Genomic DNA, 27,441 nt, shown 5'->3' on the forward strand with positions numbered 1-27,441 from the left:
TTTCTCCACCTTCCTTCTCTTTACCATTCCAAACAGTTATCTAGCTTTTCCTGTCAAAGTCCCAATATTTAAAGTCCCAAGTCACATTCCTAGACTCTTCCCTTTCCTCTTCTCCCTCCCCTTCTTTGAGCCACAGCGGCCCAATTTCCAGCAGTGTCCTGTAGGTTAACAGCACTGATGACTGTCACTGCTAACCAGGTTCTCGACCAACTTGATTCAATTTGCATATTTAGTTTGGCCCAAGTATTACATCGGATGCCCATATCATAAACTTCTGCATTTTTCTGGGCTTGGGCCCTGCTCAAAAAGAACGTTGGCTTGTGCGCCCTCGAGGCTGCAGTAATGACTGAATGAAGATGAAAAAATGCTTTTTGTCATTTTATTGTTCATAAAAATACATTTTAAGAAATATTGTGCTTTCTTAGCCTTCTTAAATATTACATATGGCTCCTTTGACATGACTCAACTAATGGGGACCCACAAGCTATGGGAGTTGAGACCCCGACCCATAAGAGGACTTTAAGACCTAGAAAAAGCATATGACAGGGTGCCAAGAGAGGAGCTCTGGTATTGTATGAGGAAGTCTGGAGTGGCAGAGAAGTATGTTAGACTGGTGCAGGACATGTATGGTAGCTGTGAGACATTGGTACGGTGTGCTGTAGGGGTAACAAAGAAGTTCAAGGTGGAGGTGGGACTCCATCAGGGATCAGCTCTGAGCCCCTTCTTGTTCGCAATGGTGATGGACAGGCTGACAGATGATGTTAGACAGGAATCCCCATGGACCATGATGTTTGCAGATGACATTGTGATCTGTAGATTTTCCTCTACTTGCTGTCTGCTCTCACTAGAGCGGTGGAGGTATGTGCTGGAAAGGAGAGGAATGGAAGTTAGTCGCAGCAAGACAGAATATATGTGTGTGAATGGGAGGAACTCGGGTGAAACGGTGAGGCTACAGGGAGTGGATATCAAGAAGCTGGAGGATTTCAGGTACTTAGGGTCAACAGTCCAGAGCAACGGAGAGTGCGGAAAAGAGGTGAAGAGACGGGTCCAAGCAGGTTGGAATGGGTGGAGAAAAGTGTCAGGGGTACTATGTGATAGAAGACTATCAGCCAGAATAAAAGGAAAGGTGTACAAGACAGTGGTGAGACCAGCGATGATGTATGGACTAGAAACTGTTACAATGACCAAAAGACAGCAGGCAGAACTAGAGGTTGCAGAGATGAAGATGTTGAGGTTCTCTTTGGGAGTGACCAGGATGGATAGGACCAGGAATGAGTCTATCAGAGGGACGGCACATGTTAGATGTTTTGGAGAGAAGGTCAAAGAAGCCAGACTGAGATGGTTTGGTCATGCAGGGATAGTGAATATATTGGTAGACGGATGCTGGAATTGGAGCTGCCAGGCAAGAGGTCTCGAGGAAGACCAAAGAGAAGATTTATGGACGTAGTGAGAGAGGATATGAAGGTAGTTGGTGTGAGAGAGGAGGATACAGAGAATAGGGTTAGATGGAGAAAGTTGACTCGCTGTGGCGACCCCTGACGGGAAAAGCCGACAGAAGAAGAAGACCCATAAGAGGACTTTATAAATCAGACGGTAGACACCGCGGTTGGGGAGCCCTTCAGATCTCGCGTTTGTTTTGAATTGACACCACGCCCACTTCGCGTAAGCGCCAATCCTGCTGTTTTGATTGGCCCGCCCCGTGGTTACAGTCTGCATAATTGTTTTTTAATCCGTTGCACCCGTACCCCTCTTTCACTCGCCCTCCTTGTTCGGGTCCCTCCTTTATGAATGACCCTGGCTGCCGCTTCTCGTTTTTAACGTGGAGGGAAGGAAAGAAGCAAGGACTTAGAGAGGGGCACTTACCCGAGCGTCTCCTTTGTTAATCCCGTGAAATTTACGCCGCGTCGTGTTATTTGTACGTTTTATCTTGAAGCCGGACCGGGACGCTGCCCGTTTCTTCTGGACTCTTGAAGAACAGCGTCGTCGATTTAGAGGTACGTATTATTTCTTTCATTATTGAGTTTTTCACACGAGGGAAAAATCGAAATGACCCCGTTCTCCTATTTTTTTTAGATCACGACCATATTTTTTTTTTCGACGAGGTATATATTATTAGGCGTCGTGTTAATTCGCCATTGTAGTCTCTACAGACGCCCTCTTTTGTCTCTTGGACGCCAGTTTGTGGATGGATGGGATGGTGGACGTACAGCGTTAGCTTGTCACGGCGAGGCTGAGCGGTATTTTCGACCTATTTTTCTATCTAAATCCCTCGTATTTGATTCTATGGTGGTAGCCGAGTCAGCTGGCACGTAATCGTTGTGAATTTATTGACTGTGTGTGCCTTACATCTCTCCCAGCTGCCTCGGCTTCCTCCGCTATTGCTTTGAGGGCCTTCTGCTAAACGAAGGGGAATCCAGCGTGTTTGTCTCTAGGGTCAAGTGATGCAGTAAAAGCTCCGCTCTACGAGCGATGGAAAAAAGAAACAGACCCCGAAAAGCAATGGGTCCACAAGTGGAAATTGGCAGCCCGTGTGGATAATTTGGATCTTTGACAGAGGGTCAAATATCAGGAAGGACTGCGGTACTACGTTGAAAATACTAGGTCCTTGCGGGATGCATAAAAACAATAGCGTCACGTGAATTTGGTGACGTTTTGGATTTCCTTTCCTGATGGCTGTATTAGAAATACTGTTCATGGTCACCCGAGCTTAATTTCCTTTTTTAAAAAAAAAAAAAAAATCTGCTTGGACTGTGACAAATACGTACAGGTACATCTTAAAAATGAATCTCTTGAAAAAGTTTAATATTTTGTCAATCATTTTAGAAAGAGAAAGCCATATAGATTCATTACATAGATTTATTGTTTTGAATTGTTGATGTATGGCTTATGGATAATGAAACACAGAATTCAGTGCATCAGAAAATTTGAATATTTTGAAAAAGTTCAAATTTTGGAAGTCATGATGTCTTACCCTAATAAGCCAATTACCTCAAAACTCCTGAAACGTGTTCTTGAGTCTTTAAGTGGTCCCTCAGTCTAGGTCAGTAGGATACAGAGTCATGGGGAAAACTGCAGGTATGTCAGAAAACCATTGTTGACATTCTCCACAGTGCTGTATCCAGGAATATTCATCAAAAGTTGAGAAGAAGGAAAAGGTGTGGTATGAAAAAGGTGCACTAGCAAAAGACATAACTGGATGGAGAAGATTGTCTTACAAAATTAATTCCAAGAATTGGGGGGAGATTCACAAGGAGTGGACTGAGGCTGTAGTCACCGCATCAAGAGCCACTATGCACAGACGAGTCCTTGACATGGGCTTCAATGTTGCATTCACAGTGTTAAGCCCCTCCTGAACCAGAGACCACTTCAGAAGTGTCTTACCTGGGCTTTGGAGAAAAGGAACTGGACTTTTGCTCTGTGGTCCAAAGTCCTCTTTTCATATGGTAGTTAATTGTGCATCTCATTTGGTCCTAGAGTGTGGAGGAAGAGTGGCAGGGCACAGAATCCACATTGCTTGGAGCCCTGCGGGAAGTTTCCATAGTCTGATTTTGGGTTGCCATGTTGGTCCACTCTGATTTTTTTTTAAGCCAACGGTCAACGCAGCCATCTACCAGGAATTTTTAGAACATTCCATGGTTCCTTCTGCTGACTTCATGGGGATGCATTTTTCATTTCCCACCAGGACTTGGCACCTGCCTACACTGTCAAAGGTACCAAAGCTGGTTCAATGGTCATGGTGTTACTGTAATTGACAGGGTAGCAAACTAGCCTGAACTGAACCCCAAAGACAATCTTTGGGGTATTAAGATGAGAAACACCAGACCCAAAAATGCAGATAACCTTATGGGTGTTATCAAAGCAACCTGGGCTTCCATTACACCTGAGCAGTGCCACAGGCTGATCCCTGCCATGCCGTGTCGCACTGAGGCTGCAATTCATGCAAAAGCAGGTCCAGCCAAGTATTATGGCAAAAACATACTCTTCAGAAGCCTGACATTTCGGTTTTAAATATCCTGATTTTATTGATCTTTTTTTTATTTTGTAATTTTCTGATACACTGAATTTTGTTTTTCATTATGGTCACTCAAGAAATAAAGACTTGAAATATTTCACTCTGTAATTAATGTATGTAATATATGGCTTCCACTCTCTGATATGTGACTTTTTTTTTTGATGCACTTATGCATTTTACTGTTAGCTTTAACTCTGTTCTGCTGCTTCCACTGCTTCCTCCTTCGACACTCCTGTGTATTGCTTAATCTATTTCCCTGTTTGCAACTCTCAATAGGAGTGATCTAATTTTGGAGAACAATGTGGCAGAAGAAGGGAAGAGCCCAAAGGCATACATTTGACTGTATCATCTATCGATGTCAATGGCTAAGGGATGCTGCTTTTGATTCTTTTGGGTTTGGGTCAGTCTTCACTACATAATCAGCATGCGCTTGACTGAAATGGGTGTGAGGAGTAGAATGTGGGTGGGGGAGCACTCACTCTCTCTGCTTTAAAAAAGTAATTGATATGCAGGCATGTCACCACCTCAGAAAATGATCCTGTTGCTGGTATGACTTGTTGTTTAGTTAATCTGGGTGTGAAATCCTGAATGACCCATACAGGTGGTGTCTGACTGTCTTGCTCTTTCTTTGACTTACCAAATTTGGATTGAGAATGCTAAAGTAACGACAGGCCCAACCTATATGTTGTGGGTTTGTCGATCGATGATTTAGATCAATTATTGATTATGTAAAATCACCGATCACTACCTTATTTATTAGGGCATTTGCCTTTTTTTTTCTTGGGTGCTTATTGTTCATTTTCACAGTTAACAGTTGATATAGTGGAATATTATAGTATTGTCAGAATTCGGCAATTTTTGATTGATCATTCAGCATACGATGTCTGAGGACTGCTATGCCTCTCTGTCCAACAATTCCTTTTACCGAACCATGCCCTTTCTAAAAGCTACAGCCTCAAGCCTTAAACATGTTTAGCGTGATCACTTCATTCTGTTACCCTTTCCTTTTAGTTAACCACTGGGCCAGCTTGAAATAGTGGTCAAGTCTTTTTATCCTATATTTCTTGGTAAGCTCAGTGATTGGATAAGCTGTTTTTGAAAACCTACAATAGTGACTGAAACACTTCCATAGTTTAAATGACTTATGCCAATTCATAAAATGGCTTCTAGTAAGTTATGCAACATAAGAACATTGTAGTTTGTTTGTTTTTTTTGTTAGTTTGGGAAGAGGAAAAAAGTCTAAAAGAGACTTTTTACCCTTTCGTTCGTTCCCTTAAAATTTAGTTTCATCCTCTTTGTAGTACTTCCTTAGGCCATCATATCATCTTTCTCATTTGCACAAAAACACTGGATCTTTATGTTATCCCTTCAATAGTTGATTTCAGACTTTGCCAACTGTAAATAGAATCCACCTTCAGCCCATTCTATACTCTCAATGCAATGCCATAGCGGCTGATCTTGCAATTTCACAAAATGGTAACTGGTCAGGGTACTATTCAACCTTGCCCTTCTTTGTCTCCAGAGATTTTTTTTTCCCATTTGAGATAAAGTAGGCTTTATTTTTAGTGAGGAGCCCACTGCAAACACCAAATGGCCTCAGTTGCTTCAGGAAGAACATTACGCTCTGTCCTTTCCTGTAGAGGGCATCTGGGTATGAGTCCAGTCTAAGTTTATTATTTATGTAGACCCCAAGTTACTTGTACAAGTCCACAATCTCCACCTCCACACCTTGAATGGTGGCTGGGACAGGTCTCCTCTGGTTCCTCCTGTAGTCCACCACCACCTCCTTGGTCTTGGTGATGAACTGAAGATGCATCATTGCATGGGTTTTAGCTACACCCCATGCAATGGAGCATAGCAGGAGCTCTGCAGCCAGGCAAAGTGAAAGATGTATTACATTTAACCTTAATTCACCCTGCCGAGTAAGTGGCATAGTAGCTGATCGTGCGTTCGGGCTCCAGGGCATCATATTGACTATCTGCCTGCTTGTTTATGGTAATTTTGCTGACTTATAAGTTGAGTAACTGCTGGTTGGATGTATCACTTCATGGTTTTTGAGTGAGTTGTGTAGAGAAAGAAATATGTAGAGTGACAAAACCACTATCACAGGGAAGAGTCTATAAAGAGAAACAGATGACAACGCTATTGCTGAATGCCTCATTGAAATGTTGTATGCAGCATTGCCTTTTTTTTTCCTGTAACTACCCAACTTTATTCTTCAACCACTGAAACTGGACTGCTTTTATGAGATGATATTTTGCATTACCTTTAAATTATAGTGTTTAAATAGTGAACTGTGTAGGACGTGAGACTCTGGGAAGGAGAGGTGAAGCTAAGTGGGCAAGGGATATCAGTGGAGAGACCTGGGTCTGTGGTACCTTGGATTCTTACATTTTTAGGAAATCATGATGCAGATAAATAGTTTTATGAAATATATAAAATATATATATATACATGATATGAAATATAAAAGTTTATTTGACAATCCTGTGTGTGTGTGTGTGTGTGTGTGTGTGTGTGTGTGTGTGTGTGTGTGTGTGTGTGTGTGTGTGTGTGTGTGTGTGTGTGTGTGTGTGTGTGTGTGTGTGTGTGTGTGTGTGTGTGTGTGTGTGTGTGTGGACTACAAAAATGGTGGAAGCCTACAAACTACAAAATGGTGGTCTGAATAAAAACTACCAAAATGGCAGCAGTTGTAGTCCAAAGGCTACCACCTGGTGCTACCACATGGCTGGGGCCAGAGGGCACAAAGGAATGAATAAAACGCCAGTAGATAATGTCCTGTGTAAAGATTACGTGGAGGTGCGTTTGTGTAGAGAGAGTTAGACAAATACCATGTTAACAAGGTAACAATAGCAATGACATGGGAATATAGTGATTACCTAAGGCACGACAGGAAAACACCAGTTACAGCCCCATCACAAAACTGAACAATAACTCAAAAACTAGCCACTTGTAATGAGCTGATCAGGGATGTGATGTTCTGGTATGGAAGGGCCGCTTCCGACGACGATCACGTCAGATCCGCAATGGATTTGGGGTCGTCAACAGGAGTGAGGTGTTCTCTGGACACACCTCTGGGACAGCAGACAGCTGGCGATCTGGGGATGGGGTTTAGCTCTCAGATCTGCGGGTGCAGCCTGTAGGTCCGATAGTCGGTTCGGGACATGGAGCTTGGGACCACAGTCCGGACTGGTGGGAAAAATTGTCTTTGCTTCTATATACAGTCACCTCTTATGCACCTGAGAGTAGCTGCTAGGGTGTAACTGTTAGAGTTATAACAAGTTTATGACTTCACAGCATGGGTCTCATGGTCCGATGGGTGAGCGTGCAGAGACGATTTGCCTCCCCCTCTCATCACTCACCTGTAGAGTGTGTACCTGAGTAATCAGGAAGGTGAGAATTTGTTTGACACATGGGGGTCAATCCTTGGAACAAAGGATTCAACCCTTTTGGTAAATACATGGCGGTTGAATACAGAAGCAGGTTCAGTTAATGGAAATACTCTTTCCCATAGCTTCATTGTATGGCTCATCAACTTTATCCCTCTAAAATTGCTGCAATTCTGCACACCCCCCTTATTCTTAATAATAGGCACCATCACACTTCTTCTCCATTCTTCAGGCATCCTCTCACTTTTTAAGATCCTAAATCCCTACTCTCAGTCCCAGACTCTTGCCTTTCCTCTTCTCTCTTCTTCTGAACACGCCTTCCTCCTCTCCTTCTTTGATCTAGAGTAGCCCAGTTTATCTGTGTGTGTTTGTGTGTGTGTGTATGTGTATATATATATGTGTGTGTGTGTATATATATATATATATACTGCTCAAAAAAAATAAAGGGAACACTTGAACAACACAATGTAACTCCAAGTCAATCACAGTTCTGTGAAATCATAGTGTCCACTCAGGAAGCAACACAGATTCATTTTGACTTGTTTTAAGGACATTACATCAAAGTTGGATCAGCCTGGAGTTTGTTTTTACACTTTAATTTTGAGTGTGATTCCTAATCCAGACCTCCATGGGTTGATACAATTGATTTCCATGGATCATTTTTGTGTGATTTTGTTGTCAGCACATTCAACTGTGTAAAGAGCAAAGTATTTCATAAGAATATTTCATTCATTTAGATCTAGGATGTGTTTTTTAAGTGTTCCCTTTATTTTTTTGAGCAGTGTATATATAGTACTCCTGATACTTTTCTTCACCCATTCCAACCTGCTTGGAGCCAGTTATTCACCTCTTTTCCACACTCCATGGTACTCGACTGTCGTCCTAAGGAATAGAATACATTTGACAGATGCTTTTATCCGAAGCGACTTACAGTGGAGATTCCAGGGATCGAACCCAGGACCTCATACATTGCAAAGCATGAAAAGCAAGCGGTCACTGGGCAAAAATTCTCCACCATCTTAAGCTTCACACCCTGTCGCCTCACTGGGGTTCCTCCCATTCACACAAATGTATTCTGTCTTGCTGCAACTAAGCTTCATTCATGAGCTGAAGGGGCAGAGCAGGGAGGGAGTTGAGCATCCTGACAGCCTAGTGGATGAAATAAGATTATAAGGTGTATGTATACCACAGACTGTGTATTTTGTTGCATTAAAAGGTTCTCCGAAATGATGATGTCCAGGTGGAACTGAGACTAGTCACAAAACAGATTATATAGTGTACAATTTGCCCACTTCCTGTTTTTCAGACAAAATTCCTTAGTAGCCCCTTACCATCAATTGTTGACACATTAACTTTATGAGAAGCCCAGTATATATTTAAAATGTTTGTTCTTTTTCAGGAACATAAAAAATTGGTAGGAGCTAAGCTAAAGAGGGAATGAAAGCTGATGGGGTTACCATGGACACCACAGATGTCACAGAGCCCACTGAAGGTGTCGGAGCTGCAGACCCTTCTGTATTTCAGAACATAATGGAGCAACCTGCAACATTACCAGAGCAAGCAGCAAATAATAAAGCAGCTCATGCTCCAACAAAAGCAAATGAGAACCCGGAAACAACACAGTCAAAGGTAAAAACACAATTTGTTGCGTCAAAAATGCGGGCCACTTGTAAAGCTGCAGGGAATTCTGGATCAAAGTCCCAAGCAGGTACCTCCTCACAACACGCTATGAATAGCATCCAGTCATCAAATAATTCAACAAAGACAACCCTAGCCAAGAAAACAACAGTGGCAGCACCTTCAGCAAATGCTTCAACAGCAGGAACAATACCTAAAAGTTCATTGGACATTGCAGCTGTTTCTCTCACAGTCAGATATTCCACTAAAAGGCCTATTGGACCAGCTAAAACATCTGGTGCTGCAACCTCAGCAACAAATGGTACTAAACCTTCAACAATGGATGGGAATCCTACTGGGAGACAAGCAACCAAGACCAGTAAACCCAAAAGTATTGGTAAGTGTAAAGAAGTTATAATTGAATAGGAAAACCTGTCTCACCCCCTTGTGGTATCACATCACCATCCTGCAGCATTTGTACTTATGTTTCACCCTACTTTGCAGTCTCCAATAAAATTAATTTTATTCCTTTACTTTGTTTTTGTAGCCTCCAGGCCGCCAACATCTGCTGCCCTAAAAAATAGTACTTTGATAACAACGAAAGTGCAGACTGATGCTATTCCAAAGACTACCAGGTATGTTTGCATATTTATCACAAAAAACATTAGTAGTTAAAGTCCTAAGTTTACTGTTGTGCTGCTGACTGAGTGACTTAGTCAAAATCCTGATGCTTGGACCATAGTGAGTTAGATTTCACTTTTGGAGTGGGAGTCAGGTTTGCAGAAAATAAGAGCCCTAACAGAGCAAATGATACAGAAGACCTGTGCCTAATACAAGCGTGCTTTGGTTGAGATCAACCCTTCGGAGAGAGTGACACACAGCTTTTGATTTGATTTCTCAATCCCTCTCCTTCTGACCTAGTGATTTGTATTGAGTAATTGGCTCTAAATACTGGTATCAAATTCAGCCATTGTAAAAAGTTTTGCTTGAAGGAGCCATTTGTTAAATTTTTTTGGGAGTGAAAAATTTCTAGTTTCAAGTTGCCTTAAAAGCAAATCACACAAAATGCAATAGAAGTTATGACAAGTAATATGTATTAAAGCAAAGTAAATAGTTGCAAAAATTAAATCATCTATCTCGTAAGAATGGGTTAACTTTGCAGTGCAACTCTCACTTTTACTCATCTGTGTTTTAGCCTTACTTCAGTATCTCGCTTCCCAGTTTTATGTTTTTATTGTAGATAAAACTGTCTCCAATCATTTGGCAGAAAGCTGATTATTGTTGTAGAACAAAGAGTCATGATTTATATCATCATTTTATTTAAAAAATGGAAAATCTGCTTTGCTGTAACTCTTCAACTTCCTCTCCTAATCGTCAAGAAGATAGCTGAAAATGTCAGGCTCAGGAATTCGTACACTTTTGAGTCCAAACAAGGTGTAATGTAGATCTCAGTCCATATGTTGTCACCAAAAGGGCCCTTAAACTGGTGAGGTCATGAGGAGGGAAGAAACAAACCTGTAATGTGCATTTATTTAAATAATTACATTTCCCTGAAAATTACAAAATTACATTTCAGGGAAATGTAATTATTTCTGTCTGTTATCAGACAAAAAGTAGTTTTTAGAATTAAATCTACAATATTCTGCTCATGATTCCAGCTATATTTTAAGTTAAGAAAAGGGGCGTTATGGATAAATGTAGATCTGACATTGCTGCAAGAAATCCATTCATTAAGATAAGATACATTTTATTGATCCCCATTGGGGAAATTCCTTTGTCACAGCAGCGTAACTGTTATAATGTAAAAAAAAGGAAAATAAATATGAATATAAATAGAAAGACAGAATAGCAAGAACTCAACAAATTACATAGAGAGCAGATAAATAGACAGCAGATGACAACAACATCAGGGATAACAATGGGCAACATCAAGGAACAGTGAGGGTGAAAAATACGCAACTAGAACTAAACAGTGCTATAAATAGAGTGACAAAAGTAAATAGCAATGAATAAAATAAATAAATATAGGCAAGATGTATGCGGGCTGGGACAAACAAGAATAATAGAGACAGCAGAATTAGGACACTGACATGAATGGGGTAGGGTAGTGGGACTGTGGAATTGTGGAAGCGTGGAAGCAGCACAGGTACATTCAGGCCGGTCAGAGTTGTGTGCCATCCAGACTGCTGTTGTACAGTCTGATGGCCATGGGCACAAAGGAGCGTCTGAAGCGTTCAGTTCTGCACTAAGGTGGGAGGAACCGTTGGCTGAAGGAGCAGCACATCAGCCACAGCTCATTGTGCAGGGGGTGGGAAGGATTGTCAAGGATAGCTCCCAATTTGTCCTTCATCCTCCCCACTGCCACCGATTGAAGATGGTCCAGGCTCAGTCCCACCACCAAGCGGGCTTTCCTCACTATCTTATTAAGCCTATTGAACTCACCAGTCCTGGCACCGCCCCACCAACAGACAATAGTGAAGAAGAGTGCACTGGCTATCATAGACTGGTAGAAGGTCTTGAGGAACCTGCTACAGAGGCCAAACAACCTCAGTCTCCTCAGGAAGAACATCCTGCTATAATCCTTCCTGAAGGATGCATCCATGTTGTGTGACCAGTCCAGTTTGTTGTTGATGTGAACCCCAAGGTACTTGTAGGAGTCCACTATCTCCACCTCTTCACCCTGGATGGTGATTGTCTGTCTCCTGTCTCCGCCGATTCTATCGGAAGCCCACAACTACCTCCTTGGTCTTGGAGATGTTGAGTTGGAGGTGGTTCTGGTTGCTCCACTCAACAAAACTTGCAATCAGACCTCTGCACTCCTTGTCATCATTGATGCCTCTAAAGATGGAAGAGTCATCGGAGAACTTATGGTGGTGGCAGGAACCGGTGTTGTAGAGGGTGAAGAGGAATGAAGACAGGACAGTACCTTGGGGCACTCCTGTGCTGCACACCACAGCCTAAGAAACAAATCCATCCACCCTAATATACTGTGGCCATCCTGTGAGGGAGTCCAGGATCCAGGAAGTGATGTCAGGGTGAAGTTGCATACCCAGCAGTTTGTCCTTGAGGAGGGTGGGTTGGGCGCTGTTGAAGGCACTGGAGAAGTCAAAGAAGGTGACTCACAGTGCTTCCTGCACCCTCAAGGTGGTATAGAGTCCTATGAGTGAAGAAGATGATTGCTTCCCTGGACCCTCTGCAGTTTGCTTACAGGCAGCACATAGGTGTGGAGGATGCAGATTGCTGGTCTTTCAGCCAGATACTGTACCTAAAAAGATCCACCCATGTGGTGTTGTCGGCAAACTTTACAGAATATGGTAGAGGAATGGACCGACTACACAGCCTTTTTGTACCACAACCTTGTTTATTGCCTGCATTGAGTATGATGCTGTGGAGAAGATGTGGCCTGACCTAACATGCTTGATTAGGAAGTCCCATAATCACTTAACAGGGGGAGGCGTTAATGCATACATCTTTAAGCTTAGTGACTTAAAGGGATTTACGGTGTTGAAATGAACAGCACTCTTTCGTATGACTACTTATTGTCCAGATGTTTGAGCACAGAGTGCAACGCTGTGGACTATACATCCTCTACCATCCTCACCAGTTTACCTTTTGCAGAAATAGGAGTACAGACTGCTTTTCAGGTGTGCTAGAATCAGTCTCACAAAGGTCTTCATAGCACTCGGTGTGAGTGTTACACAGCAGTTGTTGATAAGGCTGTTTGAGGGCCTGGGGTGTTTCGGCACAATTGCAATAGAGGTGAATTTGAAGAAGGCCCAGATACCTGGGCAAGTAATGGGTTAAAAATGTCCATGAATACTCCTATGAGCTTAGTGCTGCGGGTGATTACTACGTAGGAATGAGGAACAAAGAAAGGTGGTCTTACTGTGCCATGTGGTGGAGTTGGGGTTGCAGTGTCAGCACTACCAATATTTTTATCAATATGATCAAAACGTTTTCCCATTTTGTTGGAGGAAACATGCTGGTGGAATTTGGGGAGCACTGTCTCTGAGTGATAGATATAGCCTGTAACCGTAAATGCAGTCTCTGGTAGAAAAGTCTGCTGCGCACTGATGGATGTAAAAAGTATCATGATAGCAAGTTTGGCATATAGACTGCAGTTACAATGGTGCACGTGAACTTACCTTACGGGAAGAAAAAGATCTAGGCTTTTCGAATTTTTGCATTGTTTATAAGTGCATAGTCCATTGCTTCTGGTCTTCCCAGAGCCACTGCTCTTTGATGTGTGGCTAGCGGCTAGCTCAATAACATTAGCCTGGCTCTTAGCCCTCCATGCCTCCCTCACCTTTAAAAACCTGGGCTTGAAGGTAACTGCGAGCGCTCCTGCCCGGATCTGCAGAGTCTTTACCCTCCAGTGTTCTGGGGATCTCAGGAGCGAGACGAAGATTGGTGTTGGTAGAATAATATCCAAACGTCTCGGTCAGGTGTGTGATGTTAAAGTGAAACCTTTCTGTATGAAAAGACCCAAAAGTAGGAGGAAGATAATGCAAAACTGCAAAAATCAGGGAAATTTAAAAGGAAAGTTATTATCAAATTACACATGAGTCTTAGAGCAAGAAAAGGGTTCACTCTGTGGCAGTGAAACAACCCCAAATGTTTTTTTATTCTTAACTTTAGCTTTAGTTTGACATTTGACTTGTGCATCACTGCCACGGTCTACTGTTTAGTTTAATGTACCGTATTTTTTGGACTATACGTCGCTCCGGATTATAAGTTGCACCAGCCAAAAATGCATAATAAAGAACGAAAAATAACATTTACAAGTGGCACTTAAGTAAAAGTCGCATTCTTGGGGGGGGAATTTATTTAATAAAATCCAAGACCAAGAATAGACATTTCATCTTGAAAGGCAATTTAAAATGACAATAGAATTGAGAGCAACAGGCTGAACAAGTACAGCCTATATGACGCATAAACAACAAACTGAGAACGTGCCTGGTAGTCTATGTTAACGTAACATATTACAGTAAGAGTCATTCAAATAACGATAGCATATAGCACATGCTACAACCAAACAATCTGTGTCACTCTTAATCACTAAATCCAACGAAATCTTCTTCGATGTCACTTCTCAACAACTCCGCCAACTCTCAAGGTGGACAGTGCGCCGCTTCCTCAACTGCCGGTACATTACTTACGTCAGAGTCATTGTCACTTGCAGTTCCAATTATTCCAGCCTTTTTGGATCCCGACAGGATGGCGTTCTTGCTCTGATAGAGAGGCGATTGCGTTGCATGAAGCTGTAACACTAGGAAGGTCCTCCCGCAAAGTCATTTGTATTTATCTCCTTGGCAGACGCAACTGTACTGTTGACAAGCCTCTCCCAGCAGCACGTTGTTCAAGCACCCATGTGTGAACTCGTTCCTCTAGCCGTGACCAGCTAGCTTTCAGCCCGCGATTAGCTTTTTTAGTTTTCTTCATTTCAGTAAGAGTAACCTCCGCTTTTCGCCAGTCCCTTACAAGTTTCTCACTAACTTCAAACTTTCTCTCTGCTCCTCGATCGCCATCTTCGGCTGCATATTTCACTACTTCCACCTTGTAACCTGCAGAATATGATATTCTTTTCGGTGCCATTTTTGTTCAGCCCTTCTTAGTTGTTTTTATCAGTTAGCACGAATGTTTAAATGATCAATTATCATAGGTACAGAAGTCGCTGGTAGCGTCTTTTTTCACAACACACTTCTGCCATGACCCGCCCCCGCTGAATTTTGATTGGTTGCCATGTGTGTGTTATATTAAAGACACACGCAGACACAGACACACGAAAGAGCAAGAGAGCTCAATTATTTCACACATAAGTCGCTCAAGAGTATAAGTCGCACCCCCGGCAAAACTATGAAAAAAAAACCTGCAACTTATTGTCCGAAAAATATGGTAGCTCATACTTACCCTAGTTAATCAGTGCTCAGTATATGAAAATAAAGAGAAGTAAAAGCGGCTTGTCAGAGCAACTGAATAGATGAGTGAAGTAGTGTCATGAACTTCTGGAGACTAAATAAAAAGAGCTTAGAACACAATTCATAGTAAGTTGATCAGCATTCTGAACTTCAGCCTGCTGTATCCTCTTGGCGATTTTTGGTCATTAACCTTTCCTGAATTATTTGTCTGTCCTCTGATATTAATCCTTTTTGTCACATTTTGTCATGCTTTTTTTTTGTACTGTTTTCACGTGTTCTACCAGCTTTCTTTCTATCTCATCTTGGCTCTAGAGGTTCTCAGATATCCAATTCTAGTCAAAATCTTCTCATTGTAGCAGCTGTACTTGATTTTCAGTTCCGAAGAACGGAAGAAGCCTCAAGGGAAATATGAGCGTTTCATCTCATCTGAGAGATGCAAGGGAAGAAAATCAAGTCCAGTTGGCACAATAAGAAGATTTTGACAAGAATTCTCTTATCTTGGGTTTTCATAACGGTTTTGATTAAAGAATTTAACCATGAATTAAGACAGTCGTGCAACTCTGTTTAATTTGATTTTTCCATTAGAACTTTGGAGTTTTTTTATGTTTTAGTATTTACCAGTGATTTGATGAATACCAACACACTTGCAAATGTTTTTAAATGTTTGCATTTTGGTACTTGTGCATATCAGTTCTTCTCTGCCCCCAGACCTGCTACAGGTCCCTCAAGATCTAGACAGGCAAACTCCACCTCAAGACCCACCACAGTTGCGGCTCGGCTATCCACCACTGTAACTACCAAAACTGGTGCTTCCAGAGTAACTGCGGCCACTTCTACCTCCAGGGCCATTGCAGGACAGCCGATCAGAACTGCATCGGCTACTACTGCTCTTCATAAAGGTCGGAATATGCTTTACTCCGGGGAGCATGTGATTATGTAATATATTTACTCCTCTGATGGCATTGGTTCTATTGCTTTTGGGTTTGTCATGCGTTGAGTGATGAAAACTTGGAATAAAAAATTAAGGTAATATTTTTTAAATTAAATGGAATTCATCCTTACTATTATAAAATGATAAATTCACATTCATTGTCAGGAAAATAAAGTCTGGAATCTGTTTTGTCAAATGTCTATTTCTTTCCTCCAGATGTCAGTCGACCTCATTCTGCTGCAACAGCCAAAAGACCTCAAACAACTGTCATGCCAACTACCCCCAAAAAACCCGAACCCTCTAAGCATGTGGCTATTGGAAAAACTAGCTCCGAACCCAAAATGTCTTCGACAAAAGCAGCAGATCCCAAGGTTACACGTTCAAAGACTGAGTCTCCTGCAAAACCGTGTCCCACAAAGAAACCTAGAGCAGTCGCTACGTGTTTCCCTACCCTTAACAAATTACATCCCGTTAGCCGAGCCCCACCAGCAAATAGCAGCACACCCAAAACCAAACTTGAAACGAAACCCACTCGGGCTGTGTTGCCATTCACCTCTTTTAAGGGGACAAAGGATTCAAAAACTTCCACATCAGAAGCAGAGCTGCAAGCCACTGGTACACCACCAACAGCAGCAACGCTCCAGACGAACGGTGGAACACAGGAAGTGACAACGCTGCATGCCACTGGTAGAATGCAGGCTGCAGTCCTCCTGGGGGGAACAGAAAGTATAGATGATCTTGAAGATTGTAGTCTCAAAGGAGCCATGGACATGGAAGGAGCCTCAGTAGTTTCACCTGATTTTGAGAAGGTTCCTGACATATCAGTGAATAACTTAGGTGCAACGCAAGAAGCATCAACGCAAGCAGAGGCAATACTGCCGGCTGATGGTATAACACAAGCAGTGGCATCGCTGCAGGTCGCTGGTGCAACGCAAACCGCAGGCCTCCTGGAGGGCACAGAAAATACAGATGACCTTGTAGGTGGTAGTCTCAAAGGACTTATGGACATGGAAGGAGCCTCAGAAAGTTCACCTGATTTTGAGAAGGTTCTGGACATACCATTGAATGACTTTGAGGAGGAAGATACAGTGCAAGGAGTAGTGAAGGTGCAGGCCTCTGCTGCAAACCAAGGGGTGGCAACACTGCAGGCCACTGGTGGGAAGCAAGCAGCGGCAAAGCTGCAGGCTGCTGATTCAACACAAGCCGTAGCCCCCCTTGAGGGCATAGAGGGTACAGGTGATTTGGGAGAGAGTAGTCCCAAGGGAGGCATGGAAGGAGCCTCAGCAGGTTTATCTGATTTTGAGAAGGTCCTTGACATACCAGTGAATGACTTTGAGGAGGAGGATGAAGACGAAGACGATGATGATGATGATGATGACAATAATCGAGTCTGTGATATGGATGTTTGCTCAGAGCGTACTGATGAACCACTGAGACCTAGGCATGACAATGATGAAGAGGATGAGGATGTTGAGATGGCCAGTGAAGGCGTGACAGAGAGCGGACTGGAAAGCTATGGGAATGCAGATGAAGATGACTTTGCTGAGGATGAAAGGCTGGACAACTTGAACAGGTTGGCCCAACCACCACCTCCTCCTCAGCTACCCTCGGCCCCTGCTGCTCAATGGGACCAACCAAATCCCTTTAGCAGTCCCTTGGCCAAGCCTTTTCAGCAACAAGCTAAGCAGGTGGCAGGTGCAGCTGCAGCAAATCCATTGGTAGGTCCCTGGCAAGCAGACAGTGAGACCACATTTGAGTCTGTAGCCCAGGCTTGGTTTGAACCAAGCTCCGTTTCCTTAGTCACTGAAAACCAAGAATTTTCCCCTCATTCATCAGACAAGGCGGAAATCTATATGTACGAGCTTCAATCCACTAAAGTTTCAATGCAGAATATACCCCAATCCCGCCTACCTGCTCTGTTGAAACCCTTGTGCAGTGAGAGCAGCACTCTAGAAGGTCTAGGTGACTGTTGTCGAGAAAGGAAGCCCCAATTTAAAGATGTACAAGTCTTGGTGCCTTCTGCCCAGAATGATGTAGACAACCAAGACCAGGGCATCCACATGAAAAGAACAGAGAAAGAGGAGAATGCCAAGACGGACACCATATCTGCTGATGAAATTGTTATAAGTGCCCAGATGTCTAATCCACCATCATCATCAGTAACTGAAGATGAAGTGAGTGACACAGAGGGAGAAGCACAGTTGGATGATTCCTTAGAGGGTCCACCACTAACCCAAATAACCGTTGTGGGCAAGTCTCCAACTCATCATTGCTTGTCGACTTTAGAAGAAGGTGAAGAAGTTGAAACTGGTATTAATGATGAAACAACCCCACCCTCCGTTACTTCATTGGCATCTTATGTCTTTGATTCCTTGACCACAGCTTCAAACTCCAATGCTCACTCCACAGAGGAGATTTGTATTAATATCCCTGGTGTCTTTTCTCTGGAAGCACCTCCTGAAGAGGCCAAGGACCTTGGTCTTATCCAACCACAGCACAGCCAGTCAGGTCATGTAGAGCAGGAATATATTGCATGTGGGAAGCAGGAAACCAAGCCTTCTGAGCATGTTGAGGAGGAAGCACCAGGGTCAGACAAAACCCCAGATCCTTCTCCAATGCAGAGCTCAATGCAGCATTCTGCTATCTGTGAAAAAACTGAAAACTCTTTTGCAGGTAATGTATAGTTCATCTCCCTCAGCTTCCTAGTAATACCCCCACTTTGCTTTAGCACTATTTTAGCCTCCTTGAAATTATATATCACTGTTGTGATTCTGGTAATCAGTGTTGGTCCCAAAGTCTCTGGGGGTGGATATGATTTAAAGGGAAACTAATACAGAGAGCAAAAAGGGAAGAATAAAAGGAAAACAGTGATGGCACTTCTCTAACATAATTGTGCATTATGAGTATTTGGCTTAAATTCCTGTATGTGCAATAGCTACTACTATTTGCTCTAAATATCCGGGGAATGTGCCTCGGAACAGAATCACTTGGCTTCCTAAACTGGTACAGAGTTGAATTTTCTTCTGACAATGCAGCTTACAGAGGGAAGGGAAAAAACAAAGCTTCGCAAAATGTGTGGAATGAAATGTTCAACATTTTCACCTATATTTATCCAGGTACTTTATACTGAACAAACTCAATCCCTGGTCACTCATGTCTTGCACTTTAAATTGTACACGTGTTTTCTTTGTTTATTGATCTTTTGGAATAATGAACCCTAAAAACTGAAAAATAAAGATTAGATTTTTGTTACAATGTACTCTCTCATTTTATGATGTTTTTCAAAAAAATGGTATTAAGGAGGTGACGTGTTTGATCTATATTTGGTAGAATCATATTCAAGGTTTGCCACTTTTAGGTATATTCAGCGCTCCATTTCATCTTCACTTCCACCCAGTCGTTAGACAGATTCAGCAAAACTCTTGCATTGAATGTCAAAGCTATTTGTATGTAGATTTTGGTCTTTCGCCATCTAAAACACTAGTAGTTGAACTCTCACCCAACGCTTCCAAAAAACAAAGGCTGAGTTTGTAAAAAAGAAACATCCTGAAAAAAACTATGGCAAAAGAGTTGATCTACTCCACCAGACCTCCCCTCTATGGATTCAACACCAGCATTTGAAGCAACAAAGATTGCCTCCAGAAAGACCTGTTCCTGGATGATTTTTGGTGCAGTTTAAATTTTTCCTCCCAGATACTGTGGGTGTGGTGTCATCTTCACTGTTTGCGCTCCCTTTTTAGCATCCCTGCGCCACTTTCAACAGCACTGTTATTGTTTACTGTGCTTTTGCATGTCTTGTTACTTTTTAAGGCACAGCCTTTTTCCTTTTTAGTCTGAGGTCTAGGTTACATTCAAAACTTTTGCATGTATCATTTAATCATAATCCAAAGGTGACTGTTCAGCTGGCATTGAGCCTTGAGGTTGTTTGGCTGAAGGGGGATTGCATATACAGGAAGTTGGCTAAATCTTTTTCTGCGCAAATGTGTGCCATTTTTCATACAAACAAATTAAGTATGCACAGTTTCTCTCTGCTCAAATTTCCAACCCTTGCTCGAGCCGCCACCCCCAGTCACCTCGCCTCAGAGGACTATTTTCTGCTTCTTTTTTTTTTCTCCCACAGTTTGCACATTACTTTGAGCTCAAAAAGAGTTGGCCATTGCTGTTCAGATTTTAAGCCATATAAAATTGGTCATTAGGCATAAAATCTGCAGATTGGCTTGTCAGTTTGGGGTTTTAGATAAATGCTAGTGTCTGTGCTAATCGCTGACTCACTTCTCACCCCTGAAACCCCTCCTTTCCTCCACATCCCTTGCTTGTACTCGCACTGCAGTCCTGTCCTTGTCCTACTGCCTCTGACCTATTACTGTAATCTTCCTCCCTACTTCCTCTCGTACACAGGCTTCACTGCACTCCTGCACCCTCATCGCTGCAATCACGCTGCATATGCAAAAACTGAGTGCGACATTCTCAAAACTCACAGTGATGCTTTCATACCTCCCCGACTGGCCTGTACCGACCTCCCCCACAGGGGTGTAGGGATACAGCCACTCAGCCCCCAGCCTGGCAGGCTTGAGCAGCACCATAGGCAGCTGATGAAGTTGCAGCAACATGGAGCACAGCAGAGCAAACCCCCTGAGGAGACAGAGCATGAGAAAAAGGAGAGGGAAGAGCGAAGGCGAAAGGCAGAAGAGACTGAGGAAGAGATAAAAAGCAATGAGGAGGAGCGGAGGCTCTGTGAACACGTAGAGGTGCCAAAAGAGGATGAAAAGCTCACAACAGAAGAGCTGAAGCAGAGGAGAGATGTGGAATTACAACTGCATCAGCAACAAGAAGAGCTGAAGCAAAGACAGCAAATCATGCAGTGGCAACAAGAGCTGCAACAGTCTAAAAAAGGTGAGACAGTGCTACTTTCACCCTCTTCTGGTCTCTGCACTATCTATGAATCCCTGGAGAACAGTGATGAAGAGGCTGAAGGTGAAGAAATAAAGCATCGCTATGACTCTGAGGAGCCCTTGCGAAAGACTTCAAATCAAGGGTATGACAGGAACTGTAAAATGGTAACCACCTTTGTAGACAAACATCACGATTCTCTGCCCCCTGATAGGAACTCCCTTTCTCACCCAGAATCCCCAAAGTCTTCTACTCCGTCTCAAAATGTCAAAAGCTTATCACCTTGTCTTCCGGAGTCTACTAACCAACCCACATCTTTAGAGCTTGAATGGGAAAAGAAAGTTGACATTGTACAGCAGCTGATAAATCAAACCTTGTTGCTGAATGATGATGGGTGCTCCTCCCTGATGCTGTTGCCAGGAGGTGTGGGAGGAACATTGAGCCCCTTGGAGAGCAGCCTTTGGCCTAACCTTTTGCATCCTCTCACTCCACCCTCTGCCACAGTCACCTCCGTGAGTAGTTTTTCCCCAGAAGCTACAGGGAGTTCCCCACAAGGAGAGTGGACTGTGGTTGAGCTGGAGACTCATCACTGAGAAACAAATGAGGTATTTCATTCAGATTTCATCCAGGGGCTAAACCTGTATTCATATTTGCAGAGGTAGAAATGAAGGCACATATTGTTTGGTAACAGGAAGTAAATATTTTGATTGGAAAACCAGTCATGGCCAGAAACTACCCTAGTATATTTTTCTGAAATTCACCTTTCTTGCTCATGGGAATAAGTGTAGATTTATAGAAATAATACAGTGCTAAAAGTTGAACATTTTGATGTTTCAACAAAGGACAAGAAATACTCTTAATACCAACAGGTAGGCACAAACTGATATTGCTATATCTTAATTTAAAGACACATTTGTCTTGTATTTAATAAAATTGCTGATTTCTCATGGTGTTTTAAATTTGATTTAGTGCAAAATGTTTGTGGCCTCTATTAGATTCTGGGTGAGTTCCTTCAGTCAGCTTCTGTACCTTCAGAACTGTTTTTAGTAAGGCGCTGTACATTTATAGGACTAGCATCAAAAACACTGAAACTGAGATTTAGACTGTTGCAGCCAAAGTGGAGCAATAGTGTAGTGACCCAATACTACTGTAGAGAACAGAGTTTCCGCTTTTCCTCTCTTCCAGGGTATTTGGAAGGAGGATAAGCTTCCTAGGCAACTCTGGTTATTTTTGTATACTATTGTTGACACTATGGCAAGCTTTGTCACCAATAATGTTACCACTGTCTGTGTTTCAATGCTTGTGACTTGTCGGGATGAGGTCAGTATGTACATCTGTGATCTGACATTGCACATTGTGACTTTGTCACAGATTAGTGCTGATGAAGGCATTTTCCATTTTTTGCCAAATGTGAATCAATTAAAGCACATTAGAAATATGAACTGAGAGAAACATGAGAATATAAGGAGTTGCACAATCACATTAGATATTTGACGCAATCAACACTCAATATTTTTTGTTAAATTAGTTTCAATGAGAAAAGTGTGCGAGCAAGCTTTTTCTTTCCCTTTCTCTAAAAGCTTTTGCCATCACTGCTTCTTTATACCCTGTGCTTCCCATTTGACCAGTTCATAACCATCTAGGTGTTTATGCTTTATTTTTGACAAAGCTGGACTTTTTCATTGTTTATATTACTTTAAATGACTGCTGGCTGTAACAAAGGGAAACCCCTTACTGTTTTAACTCGAGATTTAGAAATATAAATGCCCTCTACAAGTCATATATACCAGTTATGGATTGCTTTACTGATATAGAATAATGGATGTTTGGTTTAGATGCTTGGTATTATTCTTTCCTGTGATTTAAAATTATTTAGGGGCCTGTCAAGGTAATAGGTGGAGTGGTTACAAGGTCAAACTGAACACAATAGACCGAAAATGTAACGGTTTCATTAGTTTCTTAGATTTAGTTGTTAAATTTTTCCTTGTCTTTTTATTTATTATGGAGTAATGGAAGCCTGGATGTTCCCATTTAAATGCTTTATTTAAACAAAGTCTTTTAGAACCCCAATGAGTTGCATGTTTTCAAATGTAAAGTTTCCCCTATTGTTTTTTTTTAATGATGACAGAAATCTCTGTGTTACTTCCAAATCAAAATTTCATGTTAATAAAATGAATTTAATACCTCTGGAGTTAATCAAAGTTCTTAAATAGAATACGTTAACATGTATTGATCAGTGATCAGCCACGTACATCTTATCATCTTATCTAATGGATACCCTCTAAAACTCTTACCTCACTCCTGCTTGAGTACTAAAATGTCTATGATCTCACTTCATCCAGAACTTAACACGTACATACATACATATTTAGGAACTCACTATATGTTTGAGCACAATATCTCGGTCTGGTTTCTGCCAGGCTGTGAGAAGCTTATGCAGCTGATCTGTTTCACAAAGGATGGGTAGTTCCTCATTTCCCTGTAATAACAGTACCATTTAGTTTGCCCGAGGATTGTCACAAATGATCCTAAAATAAGCAAATAGGACAGACTATGTCTCACAAGTTCAACCGGTTGTCAAATGATAACACTTCATCTGTTTGATTTGCCAACTGCCCACTATTGGCGGCATCTAGTAGACAATTACTCTACACCTTGTGAAAAAACTCACACTGCCTTATTTCATAAAGGCTTATGGCAATCGATTTGCAACAGGGATGTGTTTCTTACAAATCTTTTGTGAGAATGTGTCATAATCATGTCAAAGGAAAATCTGTTGAGAGTGTGATTTCTCTATATAATGCCTTGACAAAGTCACTGAGAGCTTAAGAATAAAGTGACCATGAACATGTGGGGACTTAATGACTCATCTTGAGCTCCTGTCCACATTTTTCAAGCAACTCCTCGCACGAAAAGTAACTACTCTCTTAACAGCAAAGAATGGATTCATCAGTCGTTGATGTTGTCTTAAGTCTGGATCGCTGGCATCCACTGACCAATGGACCACATCCTCACGACATCTTGGTTGCCTCCATCAGTCTTTGAGTGTGGCTTAGAGATATCCTCATAAATTAAAAGGTTTTGAGTGAACTAAATGTAAACAGAATTGTAGTGGTGATGCATAGCTTATCGAGGCTTTAATTTCTGACAGGATTTGAAAGAAGGGAGGAAGAAACTACATGAGGATAACATAACCTAGACTGAGCTATTCTATGGTCGTATTTGGCTCCCCCGCCTCATTTCTGCCATCTGGGTCTTCATCTGTTAGTCGCTCATCTTGGATTCTCTCCACATTTTAGTGCATGTGTTTGAACAGTCCATTGTCCACCTGTGCCAGAAATGGCAGCAGCTTGCGGTAGGGGAATATTGTAAGCCTCAGTTGACTCTTCTCAAAGATAAGGAACAAGGTGTGAAAGTATAAGAGAAAGATAATAAGGAATTTGATAAAAGTGGAATAAAAAACTGTCAAAAAAAATTTTATTGGACACTGCTTTTCGGGATACATATTCAATACAGCCTCAGGATTGCACAAGCGAGCGTCTTTTTGAGCAGGTCCCAAGCACAGATAAATGCAGGGGGCTGCATCGGGATGGGCATCAAGCGTAAAATGTGCCAAAGCTAAATATGGAAATCTATCGGAATATGACTGTAATACCAGATTGGTCAAGGCCGGAGTTATGGACCGCCAGTGGTGTCAACAACCTAAAGCGCACGAGTGTAAGTTAGGCCACTGAGTCGAAGGAGAGGGGGAAGGTGAGTTAAGAAGCAGAGAGGGAATAGAAAATGCCAGAATTTGATAAGAGCTGATATTAGGGATTTTGAATATAAGGACGATAACAGGAATACGTAGAGTTGGTTGACATGATGCAGAGAAGGGAGATGGACATAATGTGTTCGGGAGACCAGGTAGAAAGTTGACAAGGCTAGAAGATTAGGAGCAGGTCTTAAGTTGTTCGGAACAGATATGAAGAAAGAGTTATCTTGAAGGAGGACTTTGCTCGGAATTTTCTCAAGGTAAAAATAGTTTCAGATAGAGTGATGAGTCTGCAGCTATAAATTAAAGGTGTGATCCCCAGTGTTATTAGTGGCATAGACCAGTGACGTGCGGCGAGGTTCATGGCTGGTGAGGCACTCACGTCATCAGTCAGATTTACAAACATATGAACACTATGGAGTAGCTTTTTCACCTTTTTATTGACAGCAGTTAACGTGTTTTGTTTAAAATGTCATATGAGCATTCTTTACATATACAACGTTAGCATAGAAAAAAGCACATTTAAAAAAAAAACGTTATTATCTCTTACCTTTACTTATAAATGAATTCCATGCGGCGCTGTGCGGTTTTCTTTTACCTTATCATTGTGGATGCTGATGTTGAGTCTTTGCTGTTCATTCAAAGCCAAATCTATCCTGGACATCCCAAATGTTTTTCGCGCGATTTGACTTCGAATGTGAGTGGCCGACCGCTCATGTTTGAAGTTGAGAAAAGAATGCAGGAAAAGCAGAAAAGGCGCTTTCTTACTGGACATCCACACAGCCAGCCTTTTTGTGTATACCACGCCGTTTGAAAAGACTGAGTCTTCCGTCTCCTAGTCTAAAGCAAATCCATTAGCACCAGCGTCGGTCTTCCCTTACTTATTATCTCCTGCTTCGACTGAAAGTCCAGTTTAGAAAATTCTTTCATTTTAGCTATGTAATCCTCCATTTTGGAAAAAAGGAAAAAATAACTGGATGGCTGCACTTCACTTGCTAACTGTTTACAGTAGCTTGCTATTAAAAATTCTATTATTCTTTAGCCAAGTAGTGAAAAGGATCCCTGGGATCACCAGTGCCCCCTACCATGAGGCCCCATCACTGCGTGCCTCACCTAGCGTGTCTTCGCTGCCACTTTATGATCGCTAGGCACGAGACACACGTTACAGTTGTTGAGGAAAAAAATTATACACATCAGCTAAAGTATGGAAATTTAGTTCATATATTAGTGCTTGAAGTGTTTGAAAATATTAATACTGACATCAACAAAGACAGCAATATGGTCTCAGCCGCATAGCATGGCAGTGCAGTTATTGTGCAATCCATAGTGGGCTCCGCTAGCTGCCATGTCACCGCACGGCTCTTCTTCATATTTAAACGCTAATTGTGATTTTTTTTTTCAGCAATTTTGAAAAAAACAACTAAAATGGTGAAGTTAGTGGAAAATAACTTTCAAATCACTGAATAAATAGAACCATTCAAATTATTTTTTCATTTTACTTTTTTTTCTTTCCATGATGCCAGGTGAGGCTGGGCCTCACCTGCCTCTACTGACTGCACGTCACTGGCATTGACATACATGTGGGATGTGACTCAGAAGGGGACAATTAAGGAGAGAGTTAGATGAGGCGATGCTGAATATACCCAGAGGTGAGAGAATGGTAATTGGTGCAGAGTTCAATGGACATGTTGGTGCAGGCAATAGAGGTAGTGAAGAAGTGATGAGTATGTTTGTTATCAAGGATACTGTATGAACATACAGGGACAGACGGTTGTAGATTTTGCAAAAGGAATGCCAATGCCAATGCCAAGGAATACTTTCGTCCAGAAGATATAGGGAGATAGGGCTACTTAGTGGAGGAAGGAGCACAAAGGTCGACTACATATAAGACTACACATAGGAGATAAATCACTGCAAACTAATTGTTGAATGTTGCCAGACAACATAGGATTGCTGATTGCAGGATGACTGGTGACAATGAAGATGAAGAGGACAGAGGATAAAATGATGGAAGCTAAAAAATCAAGGAGTAGAGAAAGCCTCAGGGTGGTCAGAGGGAGTTTCCTGATGGCTCAACACCAACAGCTAATGAGACCATGGAGACAGATAGGAGAGTTCTGTATATTGTATAGTCTGGAAGTAAAGTAAATAAGGGAACTTGGTGATGGAATGAGGAAGTGAAGGAGTGCATGCAGCGAGAGGTTAGCGAAGAGGAAGTCGGACTCTGAGGGGACTGAACAGAGCAGACAGGTGTGCAGGTCAATGCAGCACAAGGTGAAGGTAGAGATAGCAAAGGCCAAACAATGGGCATATGATGATTTGTATACTACGTTGGTAAGTAAGGAGGGAGAGAATGATTTATACAGGTTGGCAAAACAGAGAGATAGAAATGGGAGGACTTGTAGCAGGTGTAGGTGATTCAGGACATAGAGGGCAATGTATTGACAGGGAACCAGAGGAGTAAATTAAAGGGTACTTTTAGGGTACTTTTAAATTAAACTAAATTAAAGGGTACTTTTAAAAGCTGGTGAGTGAGAAAAATGAAAGAGGCTGAAGGGAAGAGATGACTATTGTGGACCACGAAGTAACAGAGATTAGTAAAGGTTAAGTGAGAAGGGCATGGAAGAAGGATTAAGAGCGAAAATGCAGATGGTCCTGAGACTATGGTACTGTATAAGGAAAACTTGAGCGGCAGAGAAGTGCTAAATTTGTGCAGGATACGTATGCAAGCAGTGAGACAGTGTGCTGTAGGTGTCACAGAGAAGGTCAAAGTAGAAATGGGTCTACATCAGGGATTAGTTCTGAGCCCCCTCATGTTTGCAGTGGTGACTTATGATATTTAGACAGGAATCTCCACAGACCATGGTGTTTGCAGATGATATTGTAGTAGACAAAGCAGGGAGCAGGTGGAGGAAAATCTTGAGTGGTGG

At 42.1% G+C, this 27,441-nt stretch overlaps 1 protein-coding gene across 2 annotated transcripts; it reads left to right on the forward strand.

Annotated features, from left to right (window-relative positions):
- Positions 1–1,746: 1,746 nt before the first annotated feature.
- On the forward strand, positions 1,747–23,608 carry LOC147228119 (uncharacterized). 2 transcript variants are annotated; one of them, XM_086156337.1, is made up of 6 exons: positions 1,747–1,994; positions 8,801–9,415; positions 9,566–9,653; positions 15,645–15,835; positions 16,084–18,540; positions 20,266–23,608. In XM_086156337.1, the coding sequence occupies exons 2-6, from the start codon at positions 8,839–8,841 to the stop codon at positions 21,348–21,350; spliced, it is 4,398 nt and encodes a 1,465-aa protein (XP_086012463.1). In that variant the 5' UTR covers positions 1,747–1,994; positions 8,801–8,838; the 3' UTR covers positions 21,351–23,608. The 2 variants fall into 2 exon arrangements, with proteins under 2 accessions (XP_086012463.1, XP_086012464.1); XM_086156338.1 differs by lacking the exon at positions 20,266–23,608 and having other exon boundaries at positions 16,084–19,122.
- Positions 23,609–27,441: the final 3,833 nt, after the last annotated feature.

The sequence above is a fragment of the Fistularia commersonii genome, chromosome 12, assembly GCF_037954325.1.
Source record: "Fistularia commersonii isolate RoL2024-O1a breed Wild chromosome 12, RoL_Fcom_v1.0, whole genome shotgun sequence".
NCBI lineage: Eukaryota > Metazoa > Chordata > Actinopteri > Syngnathiformes > Fistulariidae > Fistularia > Fistularia commersonii.